At 39.8% G+C, this 24,928-nt stretch overlaps 1 protein-coding gene across 1 annotated transcript in view; it reads left to right on the top strand.

Moving 5' to 3' along the window:
• Positions 1–24,928, top strand: part of ATP8B4 (ATPase phospholipid transporting 8B4 (putative)) — a 198,039-nt gene that overhangs the window by 60,720 nt on the left and 112,391 nt on the right. The window contains exons 6-8 of the mRNA XM_060164306.1: positions 2,809–2,879; positions 8,026–8,108; positions 18,711–18,869. Of these exons, the coding sequence (XP_060020289.1) occupies positions 2,809–2,879; positions 8,026–8,108; positions 18,711–18,869 (313 nt within the window). The remainder of the gene's footprint in view (positions 1–2,808; positions 2,880–8,025; positions 8,109–18,710; positions 18,870–24,928) is intronic.

Genomic DNA, 24,928 nt, shown 5'->3' with positions numbered 1-24,928 from the left:
CCCTTTCTCATTTGCATTCTTCCCACAGCACTTTGTTAATAAGACACTTAGAACCCTTGTCATATTCTGCCTTTACTAAACTATAAAATCCTTGAAGGTAAGAAGCTTTTATTTAATTTAGTACTCCTGGCAGTAAATGCCTTAGATTGCCTAGATTCACATCCTGGTGCCCTATTTACTATGTGGCCGCAAACAAGTTACTGAACCTCTCTGAGTCTCACTTTGTTTATCTGTAAAGTGGAGATAACAAGACCTACACTTAGGATTTCTTTGAGTTAAATAAAATATTGCATGTAAGGCTATTGGCACAGTGCCAGACACATAGTAAGTCCCCACCAAATTTTGGCTACTGGTATTATAAACACCTACAGCTCAAACACCAGTTTCTGGATCGACTAGGAATTGGGTCCCTGAGAGATACTAAAGGGATCAGTTTAAGGAGGACTGACTTGAGGCTCACAGAGTCATGGGGTTTGTTGGGCCCGAAGACCACCCATGTGTTGCTCCACTCCCTTCCCAGAACCTCTGACCAAAGGGCAACCCAGGACTAACAGGGCTGTTACTACAGCTCTCTTGCCCTTCCTTTCCAGAATGACTGCTGAGTGCACGTGGAAATAGGACTGCATGATGATGAGTGAGCTGGTCACTTATTCCACTGGATGCCCCTATGGTTCTGCCCCTTCACACTTCCTCCTCAACTAATGAATTTAAAAAACTTGAAGGGAGAAGTTAGCAAAAGGAAAGATCAAGGCTCAGCAGTGGGGCAGGGAGAACAGAGGAAGAATGAGGGGAGGCAGGGCAGAGATCAGGGAGTGGGAAAACAGGAGGAAGGTTCAGAGGACATAGAGAAAGGTGACAATGGAGGTGACAGGAGGAGGCGGGGAAGGTAGAAGACAGGAAGGTAGAAGTCCCAGGTCCCCAGGGGTTAGAGAGAACAGGAAGAGTTAGCCCAGAACCCGTGGGGTTTACAGTTCTCAGTTTATGCCTCTAGGAAGTTGAGTCACTGCTTAGGAAAGAATCTGGTCAGAAGGTGGCAGTGGTGACTCAGTCACATGTTCTGAGCCAACTGTGGCCAACAATTCGTCCCTTTGTTTATCAAAAATATGTCTTGAGGCAGCTGAGCTCAAAATTAAACTGTAACAAGAAAAAAGTAATGATTCTTACTAGGCAGAGTTTTGAAGAAAAGCAACTCTAGGTACAAATGGATATCTTTCTCTAAACTTCACAACTATTTCAATCACAGATGATAGAATTAGGGAATTGTGGATTATTTTTGAAATGATCCTGTTAAACTTGGGGAGGAGACCCATAGGCCGAAGAGCATGAAACTCTACTGCTATTGTGCCTTGTGCCTTTATTCATTGAAATTTAAATGTGAGAAATAAAATCAAGGTAAATTTTCATAACACTTTTCCACTTTAAACTCAAGAGGGGTAATTTTTGGCTCAAGAGTGGCATACACTCTTCACATGTTCTCTTCAGAGCAGGTTTGCTCAGGTCACATTGTGAGAAGTCAGAAAATAAATAACTTCTGCCTTGACAGGCGTCTCTGGCTTTTTCATCCAGAGTTGAGGCGGAGCCTTGGTAGTGCAAACCCATTTATTCGGTTAGGGGTTGTCACTGAGTTGCTTTTTAGTTCTGTTTTATTACAACTTAGACAAAACTATACCCCCTCCCCCCCACATGCACCTACACCATGCCTATTTTTGAGTTGAAAATTTAAAAGCTTGAGACAATGAAATCAGTGGATTGATTCTAAATTTAACCTCCAAGGTTTGAGAATGGAACAATTCAAATATTTAAAAAACAAAGGTAAGAAACGTTTACAGTTTTGGAATGCCAGTTGTACATTTAGACAGAGCTAAAAAATTGTTAGGCTAATATGTCAAAATAAATTGCTAGAATTTTAGTCAGTTCTTTTTAGACATGTAAAACCTTCAGAATTTCATAAAAACCCTCATTTAAAAATCAGTTTTGAAATTTCAAATAAACAATTTCCCAATGTAGAAAGCTACCAGAATTCTAAAACTGAATTGTGATGGGTCATTTCCAAAACACAAATGGATGGCTGAATAGAATAATTTATCTCTGTGAAAGACCAGCTTCCCACCTCTGAATGTTTTCTGTTTACCATGTTTTCTATTCTATCCCGCCCTCTTGCTTAGCCCCTGCTTTTCTTCTCTTTCCCTTTTCTTACATGCCACCATCTTTTTATTTTCTCTTGCTTATGTTTTAATCTTGTTTTTCCTTTAATCCTTTTCTCTTTTAAAAATTTCCTTGCCTCTCTTATTTTTTCTATTGTTTTCAGTTTCCTCCATCCTACTTTACTTTTGTCTTTCCCCATCTTCTTTCCCTGCCTCAGCTCTTAACTGATAACCACGGAATTAAAGTATGTGCATATAAGTATTTCCAGTTATCTTATTTATTGGGGAAAGTTTTATATTTCCCATTAGTAATTATCAAAGAAAGAAAATAGAATTTTATGTATTTCTATGAGATATATACATTTTATATAGAAATATATAAAAATTTAAACATTTCTATTAAAAAAATAAAGTGGCTATTAATTTATATGCTATCTCTCCCCTTGCTTATGTTCTGATGGTCAAGGGCGTGCAAACCAGGAACAAGGAAGTGGAGGGTGGCTTTGATTCAGGGCATATGGTAGAGAGGTGGAACAGAACTTCACTTCTCACTTTTTTTCTAAGGCTCTAATGGCTCATTAGTAGTGGAGGGATGATACAATGTAGAAGGCTTTCAATCAATCTTCCCTTTTCAAGTATTCTTTATCCTGGTTTTTCAAAATAGGCTGATCTGCTTCTCCTATCAAGTAGTGAGCCACATGGCCTCTGTTATATTGAAACTGCTGAGCTTGATGGGTAAGTTATTAAGGTCAAAATAATTATTTAGATTGGTTTTCAATTTATTTAAGAGTAATAGCTTTAGACAGCCGCATAGCACAGGGAGATCAGTTCGGTGCTTTGTGACCACCTAGAGGGGTGGGATAGGGAGGGTGGGAGGGAGGGAGATGCAAGAGGGAAGAGATATGGGGATATATGTATATGTATAACTGATTCACTTTGTTATGAAGCAGAAACTAACACACCATTGTAAAGCAGTTATACTCCAATAAAGATGTTAAAAAAAAAGTGTAATAGCTTTTTGAAACAGAACCTAACTTAAACCTTATTCTTAGATGTGGTATATGTATACAATGGAATATTACTCAGCCATAAAAAAGAACAAAATAATGCCATTTGTAGCAACATGGATGGACCTAGAGATTATCATACTAAGTGAAGTAAGTCAGACAGAGAAAGACAAGTACCATAAGATATCGCTTATACGTGGAATCTAAAAAAAAATGATACAAAGGGACTTATTTCAAAGCATAGACTCACAGACATAGAAAACAAATTTATGGTTACCAAAGGGAAGGGGGGAGGGATAAATTAGGGATTTGAGATTAACAGATACACACTACTATATATAAAATAGATAACAACAAGGACCTACTTTATAACACAGGGAACTATATTCAATATCTTGTAATAACCTATAATGGAAAAGAATCTGAAAAAGAATATATATATGTGTGTGTGTGTGTATATATATATATGTATATATATATATATAACTGAAGAACTTTTCTGTACACCTGAAATATTGTAAATGAACTCTATTTCAATCAAAAAAAAATCTTAAAAGGCCCTAATGCTTCATTTTATTTTCTTGGAAGAAATAAGACTCTAAATTGCAAAGTCCATTTGCTAATTACTTTGCAGATCTTGTGAAACCTCTGTTTTTTCTCTTAAATTTATTTCTTTCAGAAACAGCGAGCTAAACATATATACGTAAATAGCTTTACACAGGGACTTTTCACTGAGATTCCCTGGAAGGGTTTTCTGTTTGTTTGTTTGTTTTTAATTTCAAGTGATTGTCTAAGGAAAATGAGAGGAGTGACAATCAAGATCCCTTGAAGAGGGCTTCCCTGGTGGCGCAGTGATTGAGAGTCTGCCTGCCAATGCAGGGGACATGGGTTCGTGCCCCGGTCCGGGAGGATCCCACATGCCGCGGAGCGGCTGGGAAAAGATCCCTTGAAGAAAGAGGACTGATGTTACTTTAGAAGGCAACTTTTGGAACTGGGTCAAATGAAGATGTAGAGAGATAAGAGAGAAATGGAGTAGGATGCAGTTTTGACATGGATGCTAATTTGGAATTTAGTTATGGACTGTATAGTAATTCTGTTTCAGTGGATTCAGTTTGTCTGTCTGACATCAAAATATTTATTGAATGCTTACATTTTAAAGATACTATATGTGTGCTTTAGATGAATGTCATCATTTAATCCTAACGTAGGTACTATATAAGCCCTGTTGTACAGGTGAGAAAATGAAGGCTTAGAGAGATGAAAGAATTTGTCCCAAACTTCTAGAGAGTGAAGCCAGGACTCAAACCTGGCAGCTGACAAAAGAGCCCATGGTTTTAGCCACTGCTTTCAAAATAAATGCTGTATTGAGCTATCCAAATAGAGTTCAGCCTGTATGATCTTACCCTTGGTCTGGGCAGAAGCTAAAATAGTGCTAAGAGGGAAATTTATAGCCATATATGTATACACTTGAAAAGAGAAAAAGCCTCCAATCAATGATCTAATTTTCCATCTCATGAACCTAGAAAATAGCAAAATAAACTCAAATCAAGCAGAAGGGACGAGATAAAGAGTGGAAACCAATGAATTTGAAAATAGAAAAACAATAGAGAAAAGTCAATGAAACAGAGAGCTAGTTCTTTGAAAACATCAATAAAATAAACAAACTTTTAAGAAGACAGGGAAAGAAAAAAAGAGAGAAGACCCAAGTTAACAATATCATGAATGAACCAGGGGATATTATGACAGATCCTGAAGTCATCAAAAGGATATGGAAATACTACAAACCACTCTATATACATTAATTTAACAAAGTAGATAAAATGGACCACTTCATCGGAAAACAAACTATCAGAACCCATCCAATATGAAATGGATAATTTGAATAGCCCTGTAGCTATTAAGGAAACTGAATTCAAATGTAAAATATAAAACTATAGGGGCTTCCCTGGTGGCGCAGTGGTTGAGAGTCCGCCTGCCGATGCAGGGGACACGGGTTCGTGCCCCGGTCCGGGAAGATCCCACATGCTGCGGAGTGGCTGGGCCTGTGAGCCATGGCCGCTGAGCCTGAGCGTCTGGAGCCTGTGCTCCGCAACGGGAGAGGCCACAACAGTGAGAGGCCCGCGTACCACAAAAAAACAAAACAAAACAAAACTATAAAACCTTTAGAGAAAAACATAGTAGAAAATCTTCAAGATTTAGGGCTAGTCAAAGCGTTCTTAGATTTGATCCCAAAAGCGTAATACATAAAAGGAAAATTTGACAAACTGGAATTCATCAAATTAAAATTTTTTTCTGTGCAAAAGACCCTGTTAAGAGGGTGAAAAAATAAGCTACAGACTAGGAGAAAATATTTGCAACCTATCTACCTGGCAAAGGACTTGTATCTTGAAAATATTAAAAATCCTCAAAACCCCACAGTAAAAAAACTAAACAATCCAGTTAGAAAATTGGCAAATGACATGAAGGGACATTTCACTAAAGATGATATACAGATGGCAAATAAGCACACGAAAAGATGTTCAACAACATTAGCCATTAGGGATATTAAAATTAGAACCACAATGACATATCACTTCCTACCTATCAGAATAACTAAAAGAAAAAATAGTGAGAACTCTAAATGCTGGCAAGGATGTTGGGAAACAGGGTCACTCACACATTGCTGATGGGAATGTAAAATGCTACAATCACTCTGGAAAACAGTTTGGCAGTTTCTTAAAATACTAAACATGTAACTACCATATCACCCAGCAGTTTCATTCCCAGACATTTATCCCAGAGGAATGACATATGTTTACACAAAAACTTATATACAAATGTTTGGGGCAGCTTTATTTGTAATATCCAAACACTAGAAACAACTTATATGTTCTTCAACAGGTGAGTGGTTGAACAAACTGTGGTATATCCATATCGTGCAATATTACTGAGCAATAAAAAGGAATGAACTATTGATACATGCGACAACCTGGATGAATCTTCACAGAATCATTTTGAGTGGACAAAAGCCAATCCCAAAGGGTCACATACTGTATTATTTCATTTATATAACATCATTATAAAATTAGAGTAGTGGACAGCAGATTAGGGATTGCTGGGAGTTAAAGATGGGTTTCAGGAGACAGGGAAGTGAGTGTGTCCATAAAGGGAGACTGAAGGAATCCTTGTGGTGATTGGAATGTTCTGGATCTTGACTGTCAATGTCAGTATCCTGCTCATGATATTGTGATATAGTTTTGCAAGATGGTACCAGAGGGGAAATTGAGTAAAGGGTACAAAGGATCTTTCTGTATTGTTTCTTATGCTGAAAATCATTTTGAAGTTTATCAAGATATTGAGGCAGATTAAGGAAGATTATGAAGGTAGTAATCAGGAGTTTTGGAAAAGAAATTTTTTTTTTATCAGTAAGCTCTATGTGTGATTATTCTTCCCCTTTAGCTTCCACATCTGAAGGTGGAAGTGAGCTGGTACAGAGAATCCTGAGGAAGTAACTTAACATGATGATGATGAACTTTGATGAGTGACGGGATTTATGGTCATGGAATGAGGGCTGTCCAGTCCAGCTGGTGTGACTGACTGTTTCAATTACTTGAAAAGTCGTTTAAATGATCCAACTCATTTCGGTCCTTTAACCTCAACACCACTGTCCCACTCTTTTCCATCAAGCCCAGCTCAATATCTGCCTCAGTTATGAAGTTATTCTTACTATTTCAATCCCTACACATCTCTGCCTCCTACGAATTGATAGATTTAGATCAATAAGGTTACTTTTAAACAAAGACATTTCAATTATACATTCAACTTAGTATTTCATGCAGAAAGGTGTTTCACCAATGGGCCTTCCTTGGGTTGGGTATATATTGTCGTAACATGATTGTGAAGCTCACTCATGGGAAGTTTAGATTAAATGCAGTCTCAGGTACCTGCTCAGTTCTCTAAATTCAATTATTTCATGGTTTGGCATGTGCTTCTAAAAGGCAATATTTGCTTTTTTACCTACCACTTGTTTCCTGCAAGAGGACAGTAACCTTTAGTGGCTGCATTGAGGTTCATGAGTGACTATGGTATATATTCAATCAATATTTGTTGACTGAATTAGCCCACTACTAAACATCCCATAAAGGTAGAACTCTGACAGATGATCTTAAGTTACGGTAGAAGAGAATTAGGTTGAACTCAGTGAGGAAACTGGCATTGCAAACTCTTTAAGCACAAGACTTTAGTGATGGTCATAGAATCTTCACTGCTGGTCATTTCACGAATACCAGAGAGCCATCTGTCCAGTGTATATGTGGTCTTGCCTGGAAGAAGATGACCAGCTCACTGTGATCTACTTAGTTCTTGTCTAGTTGTGTGATTCTAGACTTATGGGATTCTTGGCTTGACTCTCCAAGAAAAAGAAAGCTGTATTCCTTTTCCCATTTGAATTTCAGCTACTGTGAAATTAGCCATGACCATCTCTTACAAGTAAAACTCCTACATAGATAGCAGACTCTGGAGTGATACTGGCCTCCTTTATTTGGCGACTGTGTTCCCATTCCTAATGTGTTTTGTAACTCATGCATGATGTCTAAGTAGGTTTGAATGAAAGCATATTTATTACATCCTCTGTTTTTTCAAATAGCAAAACAGATTACTCTGTTGTTACACAGATGTGCCGTGGGTGGAATGCCAGCTCTTAGGAGCCTGCAAAGCCCTGTCCATTTTCCCGAGGTAGTGTGGGAGGTGTGAATGACATTCAGAGGGAGTTTCTTGAATCTCTTGTGTTGGATTTTGCATGTGCTGAAATTGCTGAAGTGTCCCTGATGGCTTTGTGTAAGATGCTGTTGGGCTGTTCCATTTAAAAGTTCATGCCGTGTCAATTAATTTCACAGGGAAACGAACCTTAAAGTGCGCCATGCGCTATCAGTTACCTCAGAACTTGGAGCAGATATTAGCAGACTTGCAAAGTTTGATGGTAAGTATTTAAAACTGACAAACAAAAATCTCAAAAAGCTTTTGTAACAAAGCAATGTAACAAACTAATTATATGAAATTCAATTTATGTTTCTTTTTATTTGGTGGAAAGACATAAAATTCTCCAGGCATCAAAGCCTGTAATCTCTTCTCACACTAAAGAGTAAAAGTGTTTTACTCTTTTACTCTCCAAGGGGAGAATGGCTTTATCAGTTCATCGTTCCTTTCATCCTTGTTTCCTCTTCTTTAGATCTCGTTCTCTCTAGTCCCACAATACTCTTCACTTGCCTGACCTAGATCTCTTTGGAGCCTTATGCAGACATGCTGAGGATGAATACAGGCCACACTCATATTTCTAGCTTTAAGCAGCCATCCATTCTCTGGCTCCACAACAAAGGCCAAACACTAGACTGCAGACTTCATGAAGACAGTAATCCTGCCTCATATATTTCTGTGTCCTTCAGAGTGCCTGGTATAATGTCTTAAAGATAGCAGGTGTTCTAGAAGAATATTCTGATTTATTAATCAGTTGGTCAGCTGTTGCCCTTTATTTTAGACCATGGTTTTGCTATCCCCATCTTCACATCATTCAACCCAGTCCTCTGCTCCTCAGCATGGTCTCTCTTGCCTGTTCTACTCCAGCTGTGTTTTTCTTTTCTGTTAAAGCTGTTGCAGAGAAACAGAATCCTTCGAGTCAAAGCAGAGAGCCATTAATGGTAGGATTCTAGGCACCCTGACAGACTGTGGGAGAATCTTTGGGTCTTTCTGGCGCCCCTCAGTGGTTTCTTGCTTTACACACTTATAGGTCTGGCCTTGAATATCAGTATTTCCATATAGATTGGTTTTATTTATTAACAAATATTTATGAGTTTCGGGCTATCTTTCAAAATGTTTTCTGTGGAGTCCACTAAAGGAAAATGTGGACAAGGGTCTTAGCATGATCCCATGAGTTAGAGCACAGGCAAATTTAATTTTAAAGTTTCTCAGTGGACAGCTTAGAGTTTATACTGCCTGTGCTTTGCATTTGCTTGTAAACTCCCTCTGATTCTGTTAATATTTTAGTCTTTCTTAAATGAGTGGTGTTGTAGAAAACGTTTATAGAAAACAAATTGTTCCTCCAGTGTGAGATTTAAGTCAAGGGAATAACCAGGAAACTGAATGGCCCAAGAAATATTTTGATTAGATTAAAACAAATTACACATTTTCTACTAAGTAATTTTTTCAATGAAATGTTACTGTTACATGAATCCAAGAAAAGTAAATTGTGCTCATGAATCAAAATACTTTCTTAAAATATGTCATAGAATATTTATGGAGTCCTAAAAGGGCAAAAGCTAAATGTAATTTACTCATTTCTTTCCTGGCAGGATTGTACCTTTACACCTCTGTCAGTTTATAAGGAGGTAAAAATTCATGGCTTTTTGCTTACTTTACCATCAAAAAGAAGAAAATGATGTTATAATTACCAGTTCATTTTCTTTCACAGATACTGGTACAGATAGCCTACACTATGACTCAGTTACAAACAGCCCTGAAATCGTAGTGACATAAACAGTTGAAGTTTATTTCTTCCTCATGTCACATCTGATGCAGGTTGGGTGGCCTTCTTCGTCTTGTAGCCGTGATGCCTAGACTAATGGCCTTTAAGGTGAGCACGTCACAGTAAGGATGAGATCAAAGAGACAAACTGACTTTCAACTGCTCTTCCTCTCACGTTTCATTGGCCAGCGTGGGTCACATGGGCCTGACCTAACTGCAAGGGAGGCTGGGAAGTAACGAGTATGGATATTTGTTGAGTACTGTCTCTACCACACGCATCCTCTGACCAGAGGTCAGTTCCAGGGTAGCGTATAAAGGGCCAGGCTGGATTAGGTAGACTTTTTTTTTTTTTTTTTTTTTTTTTTGCGGTACGCGGGCCTCTCACTGTTGTGGCCTCTCCCGTTGCGGAGCGCAGGCTCAGCGGCCATAGCTCACGGGCCCAGCCGCTCCGCGGCATGTGGGATCCTCCCGGACCGGGGCACGAACCCGTGTGCCCTGCATCGGCAGGCAGACTCTCAACCACTGCGCCACCAGGGAAGCCCTAGGTAGACTTCTTACTTGGAACTGCAGGAATGGGGCCAAGAATCCTCCTTCTCAGCATGACTCCTTATAGTCTTAGTCCCCCCTTCCCTGCTTGACTTTTTCTTCTCGTAGCACTTATCACCATCTGGCATCCTCTACAAACTGCTTATTTTCTGTTTATTATTACTGTCGATCGCTACCTGCTGCCATGTAAGCTGCACAGGGATCTTCGTTTTGCTCACTGATATATGCCAAGTCCCTAGAACAAAGCTCAAAAAATACCTGCTGAATGCATGAATAAATGGTCACAGGTGCCAGAGAATGGGGGAAAGGATCAACCTCAGGCCCCAGAGAGACTTGATAGAGCAAAGGAGTGGCCTAAGGTAAGGGATTGAGAGTGGAGTGTGAAACGATGGGGTGAGGAGGAGGCTTCCTGATGGAAACTTGTAAGACAAAGCAAGGGTGTTGGGTCCCCTTCTGCTGGAGGGCAGTGGCTAGGAGAGGGGTCATCTGGTGGTTTTACAATGTCTTGTCTTCAGAATCTTTTCTCCAAACACAATTTAACACAAAAATCCCAAATTTAAACCAATACACGTGGTGCTGCTTGGGCTGAAACAGGAAAATACCTTTATCACAGATGGGATAACAGGTCCTGAGAGGTCAGAGGATTTGCATATATATATAAATAGTCTTTTGTTAATGCTTCATAAACTTTATTTTAAAAGTGTATTAATAATTATTACTTAATAGTTGTGGCCTGAATTTGCTTCACATAGCACAGATAATTCACCAAATCTCCAACATATAATCGTTTTCCCAAATAAAGGCAACACAGACCTCTCTTTTCTCTCATTTATACGTAAACTGTGGTCACTTTTCAGAGAACATGTAATGCCAAATTTTTGAGGCTAGTACGCTTCTGGGCTAAATACCAGATTTCTGTTAAAGTTACTCTTTCATTCTTAAATCTTGGGTTGAATTTCAATCTACCTTAAAGTTCAAGGCAATTTGATGTTCCGTGGGTTTAGCCATATTAAAATATGATTTCTTGGGCTTCCCTGGTGGCGCAGTAGTTGAGAGTCCGCCTGCCGATGCAGGGGACACGGGTTCGTGCCCCGGTCCGGGAGGATCCCGCATGCCGCGGAGTGGCTGGGCCCGTGAGCCATGGCCGCTGAGCCTGCGTGTCTGGAGCCTGTGCTCCGCAACGGGAGAGGCCACAACAGTGAGAGGCCCGCGTACCGCAAAAAAAAAAAAAAAAAAAAAAAAAAAAAAATTATATATATATATATATATATATATATATATATATATATATATATGATGTTTCCAAGAAAGCATTTGAAAATGAACGGAGGGATTAGGGGGAAATACTGTAAATTAGATCCAATATACAAATTAGATTTCCCCTCTTGGCAGCCAAATTTAAAGACGAAGAGAGTGATGCAAGATGTGGAAAAGTTTTTGAAAGAGTTGGAACAGTTAACAAACCCCAAATCCTTCCCCCAATTGCTTTTGCTTTCTTATAACCTTCAACTTTTCCTTCATTTCCTTTTCTCCAAGCCCTAGTTTTAAGTTCAGTCTCTCCCTGCCTCTGTGACACACACATTCACACACCATATACTATATACACACATTTCTCTAATGACCCCATTTCACCATTTTTCTTTCCTCTGTTTTTGCATTATTTCTAACTATTCTCTTTACATCTTCCTCTTTCACTCTTTATTTTAGTTTACTTATCTCCTCTACCCACATTGTCTCTTTTTCTGTTATTTTTTATCTTTTCTGTTTTCATCACTCTCTCTCTGTTAGTTTATTAAGTTTATTCATTAAGCACCCCTAAGGACAAGATGCAATACAAAGTATGTAGAATTATAACACATCTTCACATGTGTTATCAAGGTTCTTTTGATCCTTTTACTCCTCCAGTCTTCTTCTATCCCCTCTTTTATGTCTCCTCTGTTAACCTTTGTCATAATGGGGTATCAGTAGATTTCAAATTTTCTTCTGGTGACTAAAAAAAGATTTCCTTGAATCATGGGAATTAAAACCAGATATTGCATCTTTTAGCTTAAATTAAAAGTATGATATCAGCACTGTGTACACTTGGAAATGCCCTGCCTGTCTATGGCAAGGTCTAATAGATGAGACATGTGTGAGGCATGCCCTTTCTGTCTGTGCTAAGAATATCTTTTAGCTTGTGACTTCTGGGAAGATCTGGGTATGGTCTTATTTTTGCTTCTAGTTACCATGTGGTTTTTCTTCTGAGATTTGTCAAAATACTTTCTTAACGCCAAACTACAGTTTTTTGTTCTTGTGTCATAAGGACATATCACATCTTCTAAGTAGCTGAAGACCTGAGCTTCCCAGTCCTAACCCTAGAGAAGTCCCCCCTGGGAACTCCAAACTGGGGACAAGACCAAGAGTCAAAACTGAGATGGGTAGGGCTCCAGGATGTCTCTTGTAAGTCTCCCCGCCTCCCCACTTTTGCTCTTAAACCCAAGGACAGTGTCTTGTTGGTGGCCTCTTTAGGCATGGCATGAGTTTTTATTTATTTTTTTAAAGATTGTCACTTCAGACTACTTTTTTTTTTAAAAAAATTATGTATTTATTTTTGGCTGCGTTGGGTCTTTGTTGCTGCACGCAGGCTTTTCTCTGGTTGCGGCGAACGGGGGCTACCTACTCTTGGTTGCGGTGCAAGGGCTTCTTGTTGCGGTGGCTTCTCTTGTTGCGGAGCATGGGCTCTAGGCGCACGGGCTTCAGCAGTTGTGGCTGGAGGGCTCTAGAGCACAGGCTCAGTAGTTGTGGCGCACGGGCTTAGTTGCTCCGTGGCATGTGGGATCTTCCTGGACCAGGGCTTGAACCCATGTCCCCTGCATCGGCAGGTGGATTCTTAACCACTGCGCCACCAGAGCAGCCCAGGCATGGCATGAGCTTTCATTCATTCTTTTCTTTCTTTTATCCATTCACTCAGTCACCTGTTCATTTATCCACTAAATGTATATTTAACACAATGGCAAGGGGATACAGTGTTTAGTAAGCCTGGGGATACAGTGGTTAATAGGTCAGATGCAGGCCTTGCTTTCATAGCACTTATAGCCCAGGGGAGAAGACAGACTTGAACAAGAGCTCATTCCCAAAGAAGCCTTTAATTAGATAAAAGTCCTAAAGTTCTCAGGCCCTACACATGATGTTGACACATGAACAAGTACTCACTATGTACCAGGCACCATGCTAAGTAATTGCACATATTATCTTACTAAATCCTTACAGGCCTGGGAGGAAGAGATTATTATTACTTCCAACTTATGGGCAAGGAATTTGAATCCCAGATAAATTGAATAACTTTCCCAAGGTCCCAGGGTTACTAAGTGGAGGAGTTAGAATATGAACCTAGGACTGCTGGCAAAGCCTAGTCTATGAAAGGGCATGAGAGGCTCTAAACTGCAAACAGAAAGGCAGCATGGGAGAGTCAGGGGAATCAGCATGACTGCTTAGCTCCTGATCAGGGTAAGATACACATTTCAAGAATATTTTAAACCTGAAAATGCAAAATGAATTTCCAGAGATCAAGTCCATCCAGGACTCAGATGACATCATCATGTTTTTAAAAAGTAGCAAATGTTCTCAGTGTTCTTGAATGTCAGGATCCCCGAGAAGAGCTCATAGGAGAGCTGGCCAAACATAGAGACCAGCACATGCAAGACAGAGGTGGGTTTTGGTAGGTAAATCCATTTATTTGAAAAGTTCTCATATAAATATTTTTATACATTTCAAACATCAGAAAAAAATTGATATGTAGTCTATTGAATTTTATAAAAAAAGATACATAACTTGACTTAAAATTATAACAAGTATAAAAATAGAGTGGATCTTGATTTTTCATGTTGAAGTCTTACAGGAATTGACAAGATTTACAAATAATAACTGGAAATAGTTTCAATTATACATTTGTAAACTGGTCATGCTTATGCCTTGGGGAAAGCCACGGATGTAAATTGTCCAAATGTGCTTAAGACTCTTTTGCATATTGTTACTGGCTGGACTAAGGTCTGTTTTTTTGCAAATATGACAAGTTTACATATTTTGTATGACTGTTAATACTGAGTTTCGAACCAGGGAAAGGTTGACTCTTTTTTTTTTTTTTTTTTTTTTTTGCGGTACGCGGGCCTCTTACTGTTGTGGCCTCTTCCATTGCGGAGCACAGGCTCCGGATGCACAGGCTCAGCGGCCATGGGTCTAGCCACTCCGCGGTATGTGGGATCTTCCCGGACCGGGGCACGAACCCGTGTCCCCTGCATCGGCAGGAGGACTCTCAACCACTGTGCCACCAGGGAAGCCCCCTTGGTTGACTCTTTATTTCAGGAATCTTTGTGTGTTTTTGTGAGCCTTTCTAAAGAAGAGCATGTGTGTAATTAAAACACAGAAAAACAAGCATCTCTTTTTGGTTAAAAAAACAAACAAACACACAGAAAGGCTTGGTTAGCATCTTGTGACTTTTTAAACTTATCAGATATGTTTCCTATTCACCTGGACAGAAGCACAGCCTAACAGCAAAGCCGATGTGACTGTGTAAGGCATAGATGCCTTGTGAAGACAAGGAGGAATAACTCTACTCTTTACTGCTGGTGTTGATGTGGCCATTATGGTGGTGATGATGGGTGGCTAAGGCTTAATAGTTGAAGAATAATGAGGTTTTAGAAAATGGGAAGGTGACATTCTTCTTTCTAAGAAAAAATAAATATTTATCACAATCATCAGGGCAACAGTAGGGGGCAGTCTTCTAAACGCTAAGAAGCTCTTGGCTGGAGAAACTCTTGAACAGCAGTGATGATGTCTTATTTATTTATTTTTAAATTTACCTGTTTATTTATTTATTTATTTTTGGCTGCGTTGGGTCTCCATTGCTGCGCGCCGGCTTTCTCTAGTTGCGGCGAACAGGGGCTACTCTTCGTTGCGGTATGTTGTGGTGCATGGACTTCTCATTGCGGTGGCTTCTCTTGTTGTGGAGCATGGGCTCTAGGCATGCGGGCTTCAGTAGTTGTGGCTCGTGGGATCAGTAGTTGTGGCACGCAAGTTCTAGAGCACAGGCTCAGTAGTTGTGGTACACAGGCTTAGTTGCTCTGCGGCATGTGGGATCTCCTCGGACCAGGGATCGAACCCGTGTCCCCTGCATTGACAGGCAAATTCTTAACTATTGCGCCACCAGGGAAGTCCCAGGATGTCTTATTCAATAGGTAATTGTCTTAGGGAAGAGTTGTAGCGCAGATAATCAAGAAGCATTGCTAATAATAATATCCATAAAGAAATAAAGCCAACTGCTCTGGAAAAATCTTGAAGTATTGGGTACTGAATTCCATTTTCATGATAAACTATAGATTTCCACTTTAAGATAAACACTTTAGTTTGAGAAGGTTATTAGGATGGTAATTAACCAACAATCCAGCTGACTAAATTTAGAATGCCGGCAGGGTTCGGAGGGAAATCTTGTGGATTTTGTTCGGTATGGCCTAGAGTATTTCTGTGTGATTGCAAACTGGTTGAATTGCTATCTGCTTACACGTCTGTTATCTTCAGAGAAGCAAACAACTGTGACTAGCTAGTTTCATTATATTTATACTTCATTATTGACATTTTTTTCCCAGTTATTTTCTTGCTCATTAAAGATGACTTTGTTCTCTAAACATGTGTTCAGTGAATAATTATGTGAGAAAAATGCTATTTTTCCTAAACTGTTTTCTCATCCATTGTCATCTGACTGTTTACTGCCTCTTAACTCTTTGACACAATTAGCAAAGGGAAGAAAGGTCCTACAGTTTTTCTCTAGTCCTTATTTTGCTTTATGAGAGGAATATAGTTTTGATTGCTTCTGATGTGCTTTAAGTTGCCCACCTTGTTTTCAGATCTATTTGTATCCCTTCAGAGTTAGGACAACCTAAGTCCCCCATTGTGGCTGGGCGATTAGGTCTTCCAATCCCCTTTATCATATTACCATAGAAATATACCACTTCTTTCATTCATCTTAGACCTACTCTAATACTTATATCATCTCCCAGTCTCTCTCTTAAAACCATCTTTCCATCCATCTCCCCAGCAAGTATTTATTAAGATCCTATTATGGAGCCAGTATGATGGGTTATGGGGATCTATAGAGGTGAATCCAGTGCTCCCTTCGAAGAAACCTGCTCACCCCTTTTGGAAAGAGGCAGAAGAGACATTGGGAAGCTTGTGTTTTGTGCTAACAGGACTAAAAGGGGGAAGTTGAGCACTTCTAAAGTTAAAAAAAAAAAAGTAATTTGGCTTTGTTCTTGCCACTTTGTTTTGACTAGGCCCTGTATTTAGTATGTATTTAAATCACTGGGCCCACACTCTTCCAGAAGGGCTGAATTGGAGTTTGGCTTCCAAAAACTGAGGCAGAGCCCCTTGGCCTTACTGCCTGTTTCTGTCTAGAACCACACCCTTGGTGTCAGGCCAGAAGTGGATGAGCCTTGGGGCCAGGGAGGAGCGAGCCAACATGTTCAAGGCTGTATTTGCCTCCATGTCAGTCTTTGCTTACGACAATAAAAATGATCAAATGAGCCTGTTTTTTATATTCCTGTTGGCAGGAACTGTGTATCATGTTGTTTTTGCCCAAAGCACTTTTTTTTTTTTTTTTTTTAGTGGCCAAGTTTGAAGCCTGAGAAATTGAGTCTTGGGTCAAGAATTTGGAATAAGGTTTGAGGGTTGCTGTCGACCCATAATTTTATGTAGGTTTTGCTGGTGACACCCAATTCAAGGTTCTACAGAATTCAGGAATGTATATTATTGGTCAAGAAAAAAAGATACTGAATTCTTAGAGTTTAGAAAAAGTCTTCTACAATGTAATTGTCTAAACAACTTGGGCCAGTTGAAATCAGTTTTCATTTACTTTTCAATATCTGTGATATATGCTGTAATGGGAGCAAACAAGGACTTGGCCACTTCCCTTCGTATAAAAAGTGACTTTGTACAGGTTATTTAGCCTCATCCAAATCCTCCTGCCAGCACGCTCACAGTTAGCAGTGGATGTCTGGGAAGAAGCCAGTGTGTGTCCCAATTGGGGGTGTTCAGGCAGCGACACTTTTATGATACTGGAGAAAGGTAGATGGAGTTGGAAAAGCAGCCCGGAGCCCTCGAGTCTCTCATTCCTTCCAGACTCTTGTTTTTGTTTTTTCAAGCAAGGTCTATGAATATTAGTAATCTGGTTGGTTAGGGGTGATCAGGCCATGTGAAAACTGGCTGCTGTCACCTCGGTCCATGAGTTTTAAAAGGAAAAGGTATCATCCTACTAAGGAAGGGAGCCCATCTAAGAAGGCTCTAGGTTCAGGAGGTGTTTGTTAGGGGTGTAACAGTGCAATACAAGGTTCTGTAGGCCTGGCTGGCCTCTCTTCCCTTCAGTCAATGCTGAAAATGTGCTTCCTTTTTTCATTTTCCAAATGACACTTTTTATGTTGCAATCTACCCTTTTGGCTTCTGATTAAATAAATGTATTTTTATTGTTTTCAAGAGAGAATTTTGTAGACACTAATCTTACCCCTGGCTGGCTTGAACCCTGTTTGGATCTACCCTCAATCTCCTTTTTCATTCCTTCCCTCTCTCTTTTTCTTCCTCTTTCTCTCTGTCTTTCAAATCTTTGTACTTATAACTTATAAAAAGTTAACCCCAACCGTTTGCAATGCAAATGTACTTGAATCTAATAGATATATTTTGTGACAGGGTCCATGAAAGATTATCTCTGGTTTGTTTTTCTATCAAGAGAACCCTCACCCTAAAAGTGTATTTCCTTGTTGAAATAATGGAACGAATTGATTCATTGATTTAGAATGGGCATGCCCTTAGTTTGGAATGGGCTTGGTATTAAAAAAAACTAGAAACATCTTCTGGACAGTTTGGGGCAAGTTATATGGTGCCTCTGAGAGCCCCCAGATCTCTGAATCTAATCAAGATAAGAAGCATAGAACAGCTGAAAGGAATCACACGCATTCTCAGGCACATGTGGCAAACAAGACCCAGGTTTCTTGGGGGTGGAATATAGTAGGAACCCCGAAATTCTGATTATCAGCCTAGAAAGACCCAGTTAACTTTGGTTGTGAAACTGGAAGTATGCCACCTTAACCTGTGTGAAAGTTACATTAAATAAAAAGACATGAAATAAGAAAAACTTTTAGGATCATCCCTGCTTTATCTTTTCAAAAATCATTTGTTACAAACCAAAAGTAGAGATTAGTGATTTTTTTTTCTTTTTAGAGGAATAAACATCCCATGGCTCTTGAGGTTTCTGTTCTTATTTGGACAGTGCAGAAAATTATGTTTCAAAATATCTGATGGATTTCCATCTTTGTACCCCTCCCAGATGATTTTTCCTAGCACAGCCTAGGATATATGTACATATGTGTATATATAACTCTGTGCTGTCCAAAAGAGAAGGAAAATGTACTGTATGTTGGGTGCTAAAGCAGTACTGTGGACCTCTAAAGAGAGTTTGAGGTGAGTCATAAAGATGTTTGTTTTTTGTATTTTACAGGGATTGTTGTCTGTGAGGCGCCTAACAACAAACTAGATAAATTCACCGGAGTCCTCTCTTGGAAGGGCAGCAAACACTCCCTCAACAATGAGAAGATAATCCTGAGGGGCTGTGTCCTGAGAAATACCAGCTGGTGTTTTGGAATGGTTATTTTTGCAGGTACAGAAAACTCTCCAGGGTCTGTTATGGGAGAGCTCTTCCTGAGATCTGCGTGAGCACAGTCTGCGGCTCTCCAGGTTGGATGAGCACGGTGCTTTTATTGCGTGCAAGGTGCCCTTCTGGGTTAACTGCAGAGTGCAGGGCACCAGGATAAGACACCAATGCTCTGGAAATAGTTTGTGTGGCCCCACTCTGCAAGGAAACGCTGACATCATGAACTTATTCTTAAGAGTGCATGGGCCTTAATTACTCAGATGCTAGATACCTACTGTTTTGTTTTTTTTTTTGGATAGATTTTTATTGGAGTATAATTGCTTCACAATACTGTGTTAGTTTCTGTTGTATAGCAAAGTGAATCAGCCATATGCATACACATGTCCCCATATCCCTCCCACTTGAGCCTCTATCCCACCCCTCCAGGTCATCGCAAAGCACCGAGCTGATCTCCCTGTGCTATGCAGCTGCTTCCCACTAGCTATTTTTACACTTGGTAGTGTATGTATGTTGCTACTCTCACTTCGCCCCAGCTTCCCCCTCCCTGCCCCGTGTCCTCAAGTCCATTCTCTATGTCTACGTCTTTATTCCTGCCCTGCCAGTAGGTTCATCAGTACCATTTTTATTTTTTTTTAGATTCCATATATATGTGTTAGCATACAGCATTTGTTTTTCTCTTTCTGACTTGGTTCACCCTGTATGACAGACTCTAGGTCCATCCACCTCACTACAAATAACTCAATTTCGTTTCTTTTTATGGCTGAGTAATATCCCATTGTATATATGTGCCACGTCTTCTTTATCCATTCATCTGTTGGTAGACATTTAGGTTACTTCCATGTCCTGGCTATTAATTCAAAAAGAGACATGTACCACAATGTTCATTGTAGCACTATTTATGATGCCTGTTGTTTAATTTCTCATTCTCTAACCCCGTCTCAATCATCCCCATCATTATATATATTAATCAGCCTGCCTTTAAAGTGGAGAATGAGCATGAAAGAAAGCCCCAGCTCTGCTGTTAATTTTGTAGTTTGCCAAGTTCAAGCAATCCTTTTGGAAAAGCCTTCTTAGAGATCCTGCAGTTATTTCTGTGTCTATTTCAGAACTTCTTCTACTATTCGTCAGCAGGTCCTGGAAAGACTGTGCATGCTGGAGGTGGGGATGGGACTTGGGGGAGGGAGGGGAGTGCCTCTTCCTCTGCCTGCTGCCACTTTTCCTGTCTCTACTTTGTCTCTAAGGGCCCAAGATGGCACTCTCCTGCTAAGGAAGCTTACAGTAGCACCATTTCGTAAAGCCTCTCAAATTTCACTCATGGCTTCAATTGCCAGTCCTTGATTTTTTAAAAATCCTGTTTATTGTGACACCAAATTAAGATGTGTTTTGGGCCCATTGACTATATGTGCAATCAAAACTGGAATGTTTTTCTTAACTGACTTCCTTCAACAGCAACAAAATGTTCATTAAAGACTCAAAAGTGTTCCAAATCTAGAGAAATCCTCCCAATTCCTCTTAAATACTCTCAGCTGTGGGTGTTAGCAAGGCTCTTGCTGCTTGGGGCATTGCCATTGTAAGGACTTGAGAAATCCCTAGAAATGAGGCTGTATATACAGTTTTATCTGGGGATGAATCTGGTTTCATAATGTTTTCACCAGATGCTTTTACTCTTTAGTCAGGGGAATAAACCTATGATCATCTATTTCCTTATTTGCATCTTGTACTGAGAAAAAGAGTGCTAGGCTTATACGTTAACCTGTCTTTACCTTCCCCCTTTAGTCTTTCCATTTAATGAAGGGGAGATTTCTTGGAGGTCCTCTGATGTGAAGGACCTTCTTGGTTTGCTCCCTATCATTAGAGAAATGGGGGGGTGCATCATCCTAGGAGTGGGCTGTAGCCCAAACTTTTGTTTGCCTTTGTGTGATCTTGTTTGGAATGACTAATTCGGAAGTATGGTTCAGCTGTAGCATTGTTATGCTAGGACAGCTGCTGAGAGCCCCTCAGGGGTCAAGCTTTCCTTCATAATGTTGGCTCTGTGGGAAAATGCTCCTACGTAGAAGAAAGTGGAGTGGTAAGTTGGACAGGTCTCCCTCCAAAAAAGTGTAACAGATAGTTCACAGAACTTGGATTGGACAGATCTGGGTTTAAATTTGTTTACCAGCTGGAGAATGTTAAACCTCGGTTACTTAAACTTCCTAAGTTTTAGTTTTCTCTGCTATAATATGGGGATAAGAATGAGTACATTAGAGAGTCACTGTAAAGGCTCAGTGAGGCAATGCACATGGAAGAGGATGCTTGACAAATGCTATTTTCTTTCCTTCCCTGCGTCTCCCTTCTTTCAGCATCAATTCAGAGCACATTGTCTGCTCCATAGGCTGAGAGTTGGGAAAATGTACTGCTCTTGGATCTCGGCAGGGAGAAGTGGGGCATCACCCTCTTTTGTGATGTGACCTTGATGTTCACTGGCAGGGGATCTTCATAAGGCAGATATCTGTAAAGCAGAGCATGCCTACATTGACTTTAGTCTAGGCACAAACGTTAATAGAAAGTTCAACTAGAATAACGGCAGGCAGAGGAATCGTTGGTTTCGTCAATGTCAGAGTTGAACAAATGAGTGTCTCAGAACCCCTAAGTCATGAGACATCTAATTTGGGGAACTAGTTCTAGGTGAACACCTAGATCTTAGGAAAGTTACCCAAAACAAATTATTAACTATTCTTTCTGTATTATTACTCTGGTTATACCTGCCATTAAGGATTGTGCAAGGAGTATAGTTGACACAAACATGGTTTACTTTACAAATCTATAATTTATGAGGGTCTAATATACATTAACAGCTAGGCCATGCCTCCCTGGTATGGTTTTCCTTTACCTCAAGAGAGGAGAAAGTCCTGTTTCTGAGGGTACAAGTCAGAAGTCTTATTCATTTAAGGCGTCCATAGAAGTCAGCACCATCTTGGTGCATAGTAGGTTTTTGTGCTGGATGTCTTCCATTTGCCCCTCCAGATCTACTCTCACCATTTCACACTCTTTGTCTGCCTTGGGAGGCTGACTTGTATGGTTTACACTAATAGGTTTCCTTGAACTTTGGTTCTATCATTGGGGGTCCCTGGGAAGAGATCAAAGGAAGAAGATTGAGGTCAAGGTATTTATTCCCCCAGACTGCCTACCTTCAAGCTGGCTGGGTCCCTCAACATAAAGTCACTCTTCCTCTAAAGGCTGCAGACTTTACACAACTCTCTCCTTAGGGTCTAATAACCACCCCTTTCCCTCATCCTACCCTTCTGGTGTAGAGAAACATCTTGATTGCTACCAAGTCCTTGGTTACTGCATTAACCTTTTACTTCTGTACCTCTGATACACCCACTCACACTTTTGTAAAGAGTCCCTTTATAAATAAACCTTTCTCTAATTATCCTTGATCAATGTGTCATCTATTTCCTGTTTGGACTCTGAATGAGTCACAGTCTTAAACACACATTGTTTGAATGAGTCAGTGAATTAATGAATTAATGGACTATTTCATATAGCTTTAAAAATAGTGGTTAAGAGCAAGAGCCTTAGAATTAGATGTATCTGGGTTCTAAGTTTGGCTCTGACGCTTACAAGACAAGACAAAAAAAAAAATCTCAGGCAAGTTATTTAAATTCTTTAATCCTGAGTTTCATTATTAGTGAACTAAGGATAATAGTACCTAATTTTTTGGCTTGTTTTAAGCCTTAGTGAGATAATAGGTGAAAAGGACATATGCACATTGCCTAAAACATAGCAGGTACTTAATAAATAAATTCATTCATTAAACAGTTATTTATTGAGTACCTGCTATGTGGCAGGCACTATGCTGCTTACTTATTTGCAATTAAGAATGTGAACAAAAAAAGTGCGATCTCTTCACTCATGTGGTTTTGAGTCTGGTAGGAGAGAGAGACATTAATCTTAAATAATTGTAGTAATGAGTATATAATCTCAAACTGAGATAAGTGCTCTGAAGAAAAAGAACATGGACCCACAGGAGTATGTAGTGGAGGAATATGAAGGGAAAGAACAAGCTAGACAAAAGGCACGCCATAGGCAAAGGCTCTATGGTAGGAATGAGGCTGGGGAGGTAAAAACAAACAAACAAACAAACAAACAAAAAGCTTAAGAAGGCCAGTGTAGAGCATGGAAAACTTGGAGGATAGAGATGAACATGTGACTAGAGACAGGGATAGGGGCCAGATCATACAGGTCCTGTGGTCTGTATCCAGAATTTTGGTCTTTATCCTGAGAGCATTCAGAAGCCATTGCAAGTTTTTCAAACAGATGGCGTGTGTGTAAGTGTTAAATTTGAAAGTTTCACTCCTGCCTACAGTATTTTTAAAGTTGGTAAATAGGGTCCTGGAAAAAGTGTATGATTCGGGTGATGGCAGAGCAGATGTGGGGAGACAAAGTTGCTAGGCTTTTGCTACCGTCCAGTTGAGAGATGATGGTACTTTGGATTTAGGGTGGGAGTGATGCGATAGACTAGACTCTTAGGTTTCTCCCACTTTTCACAACTGGATGGATAGTGGTGCCATTCACTGAGATAAGGAACCCTGGAGAAAGGTCACAAGGTGGGCTTGACAAGGGCCACTTGAGGGGCCTTAGAAAGACCAGGTGAAGATACCATATAGGCAATCAAATATGTGGATTTAAATATATGAGGTTAGGGCTCAGAGGAGCAATCTGAGCTGGAGATATACATTTGGCCTACAGATGTTAACTGGAGCTGTGGTCTTAGATGAGATTGCTCAGGGAAGGTGGATTGAGAAAGAAGAGAAGATGGCCTATGCCTGATTCTAAAGAAGTCTCACTATTTAATGGCTGGGAAGAAAGGAATGAGCATAATGGAAGACGAAAAAGAAGCTACCAAAGAGGTAGGCGGGAAAGCAGAACATGTAAAATGGGAGCTAAGGAAAGAGTGTGTTTCAAAAGGATGGAGTAGTCAACAGTGTCAGAGGCTGCTGAGAGGTCCAAGAAGGCATGGACGCTATTGATGATAACACCACATTTGTTTTGGTGGAGTGACTGGCCCAGAAACTAGCTTGAGAAATGAGTGGGAGATAAGGAAAAAGAGGCTGTTGAGTATAGAAAATTCTCTCAGGACTGTGACTATGAGGGGAAGAAGAGCTGTGTATATCAACATCTGTGGATATATTTAAATAAGTGCTTAAGAACCCATTCAGTGGATGCTTTGCTAGTCTGTGTGTGTATGTATGCCTAAGAAATGTAAATTTTTAGCACGAAACTGGTCTGTCAATATTTCAGCTTTTAGCAATCACAAACTCTATTTGCTCTTTGTGATCTTTACTAAAAGAAATACTTCCCACCCTCAATGTCCATATGATTTTAATAAACGATTCTGAGAAAATGCGGGTGGTCTCCTTTACACAGTAGAGGCTGGGAATAGGACACTGGGGTACAATTTCCAGCTCAGGACAGTGAATTGTTTGAGACCCCAATCTTTGCTCCAATTTGTCTTTCAAGTAAAGGAGTCTTTTAAGGATGTTCCCATGCTTCCCTGACCTCTAGAATGGCATATAATTCCATGTGTGCCCCGCTTCTCTCTTTTCTTCCTTTTCCCTTCTCCTCTGCTTTTAAGTGGCTGCATGGATTGGTGATAATTGTGGAAAGATGAAGTGGAGAGGGAAGACTAGGGAAATCTGATATAATTAAAATGTAATCACTTCTATTGAGCATCTTCTTTGTCCACAAGCAATTTCCTTAGCAGTATAATCTAATATTCTTTGTTAATCATCTAATAATCTACCTCTAAAGCAGTTAATTAATTCTCAGAATTTCTTGAACAAGGCACTTAGTAAATATCTAACATGGGATTTAAGAGAATTACTTGAAATAAATCTAAATAAATCTAATAAGAATTTAAGACAATTCTTGCCCTTACAAAAAATGCATATTATATAAATAGTGTGCAATACACAATAAAGGTTTAAATTACTTGCTGTTGTATTGTTTGGAGTTATTTTAGTTTCTCCATTAAAGGCACCTCACATCTTTTTGGGAAACACATCCAGAATTTGATTTCTTAT

The sequence above is a fragment of the Lagenorhynchus albirostris genome, chromosome 1 (assembly GCF_949774975.1).
Source record: "Lagenorhynchus albirostris chromosome 1, mLagAlb1.1, whole genome shotgun sequence".
Lineage (NCBI taxonomy): Eukaryota > Metazoa > Chordata > Mammalia > Artiodactyla > Delphinidae > Lagenorhynchus > Lagenorhynchus albirostris.
Note: the sequence above shows the minus strand (reverse complement) of the source record. Positions and strands in the feature narration are given on the sequence as shown.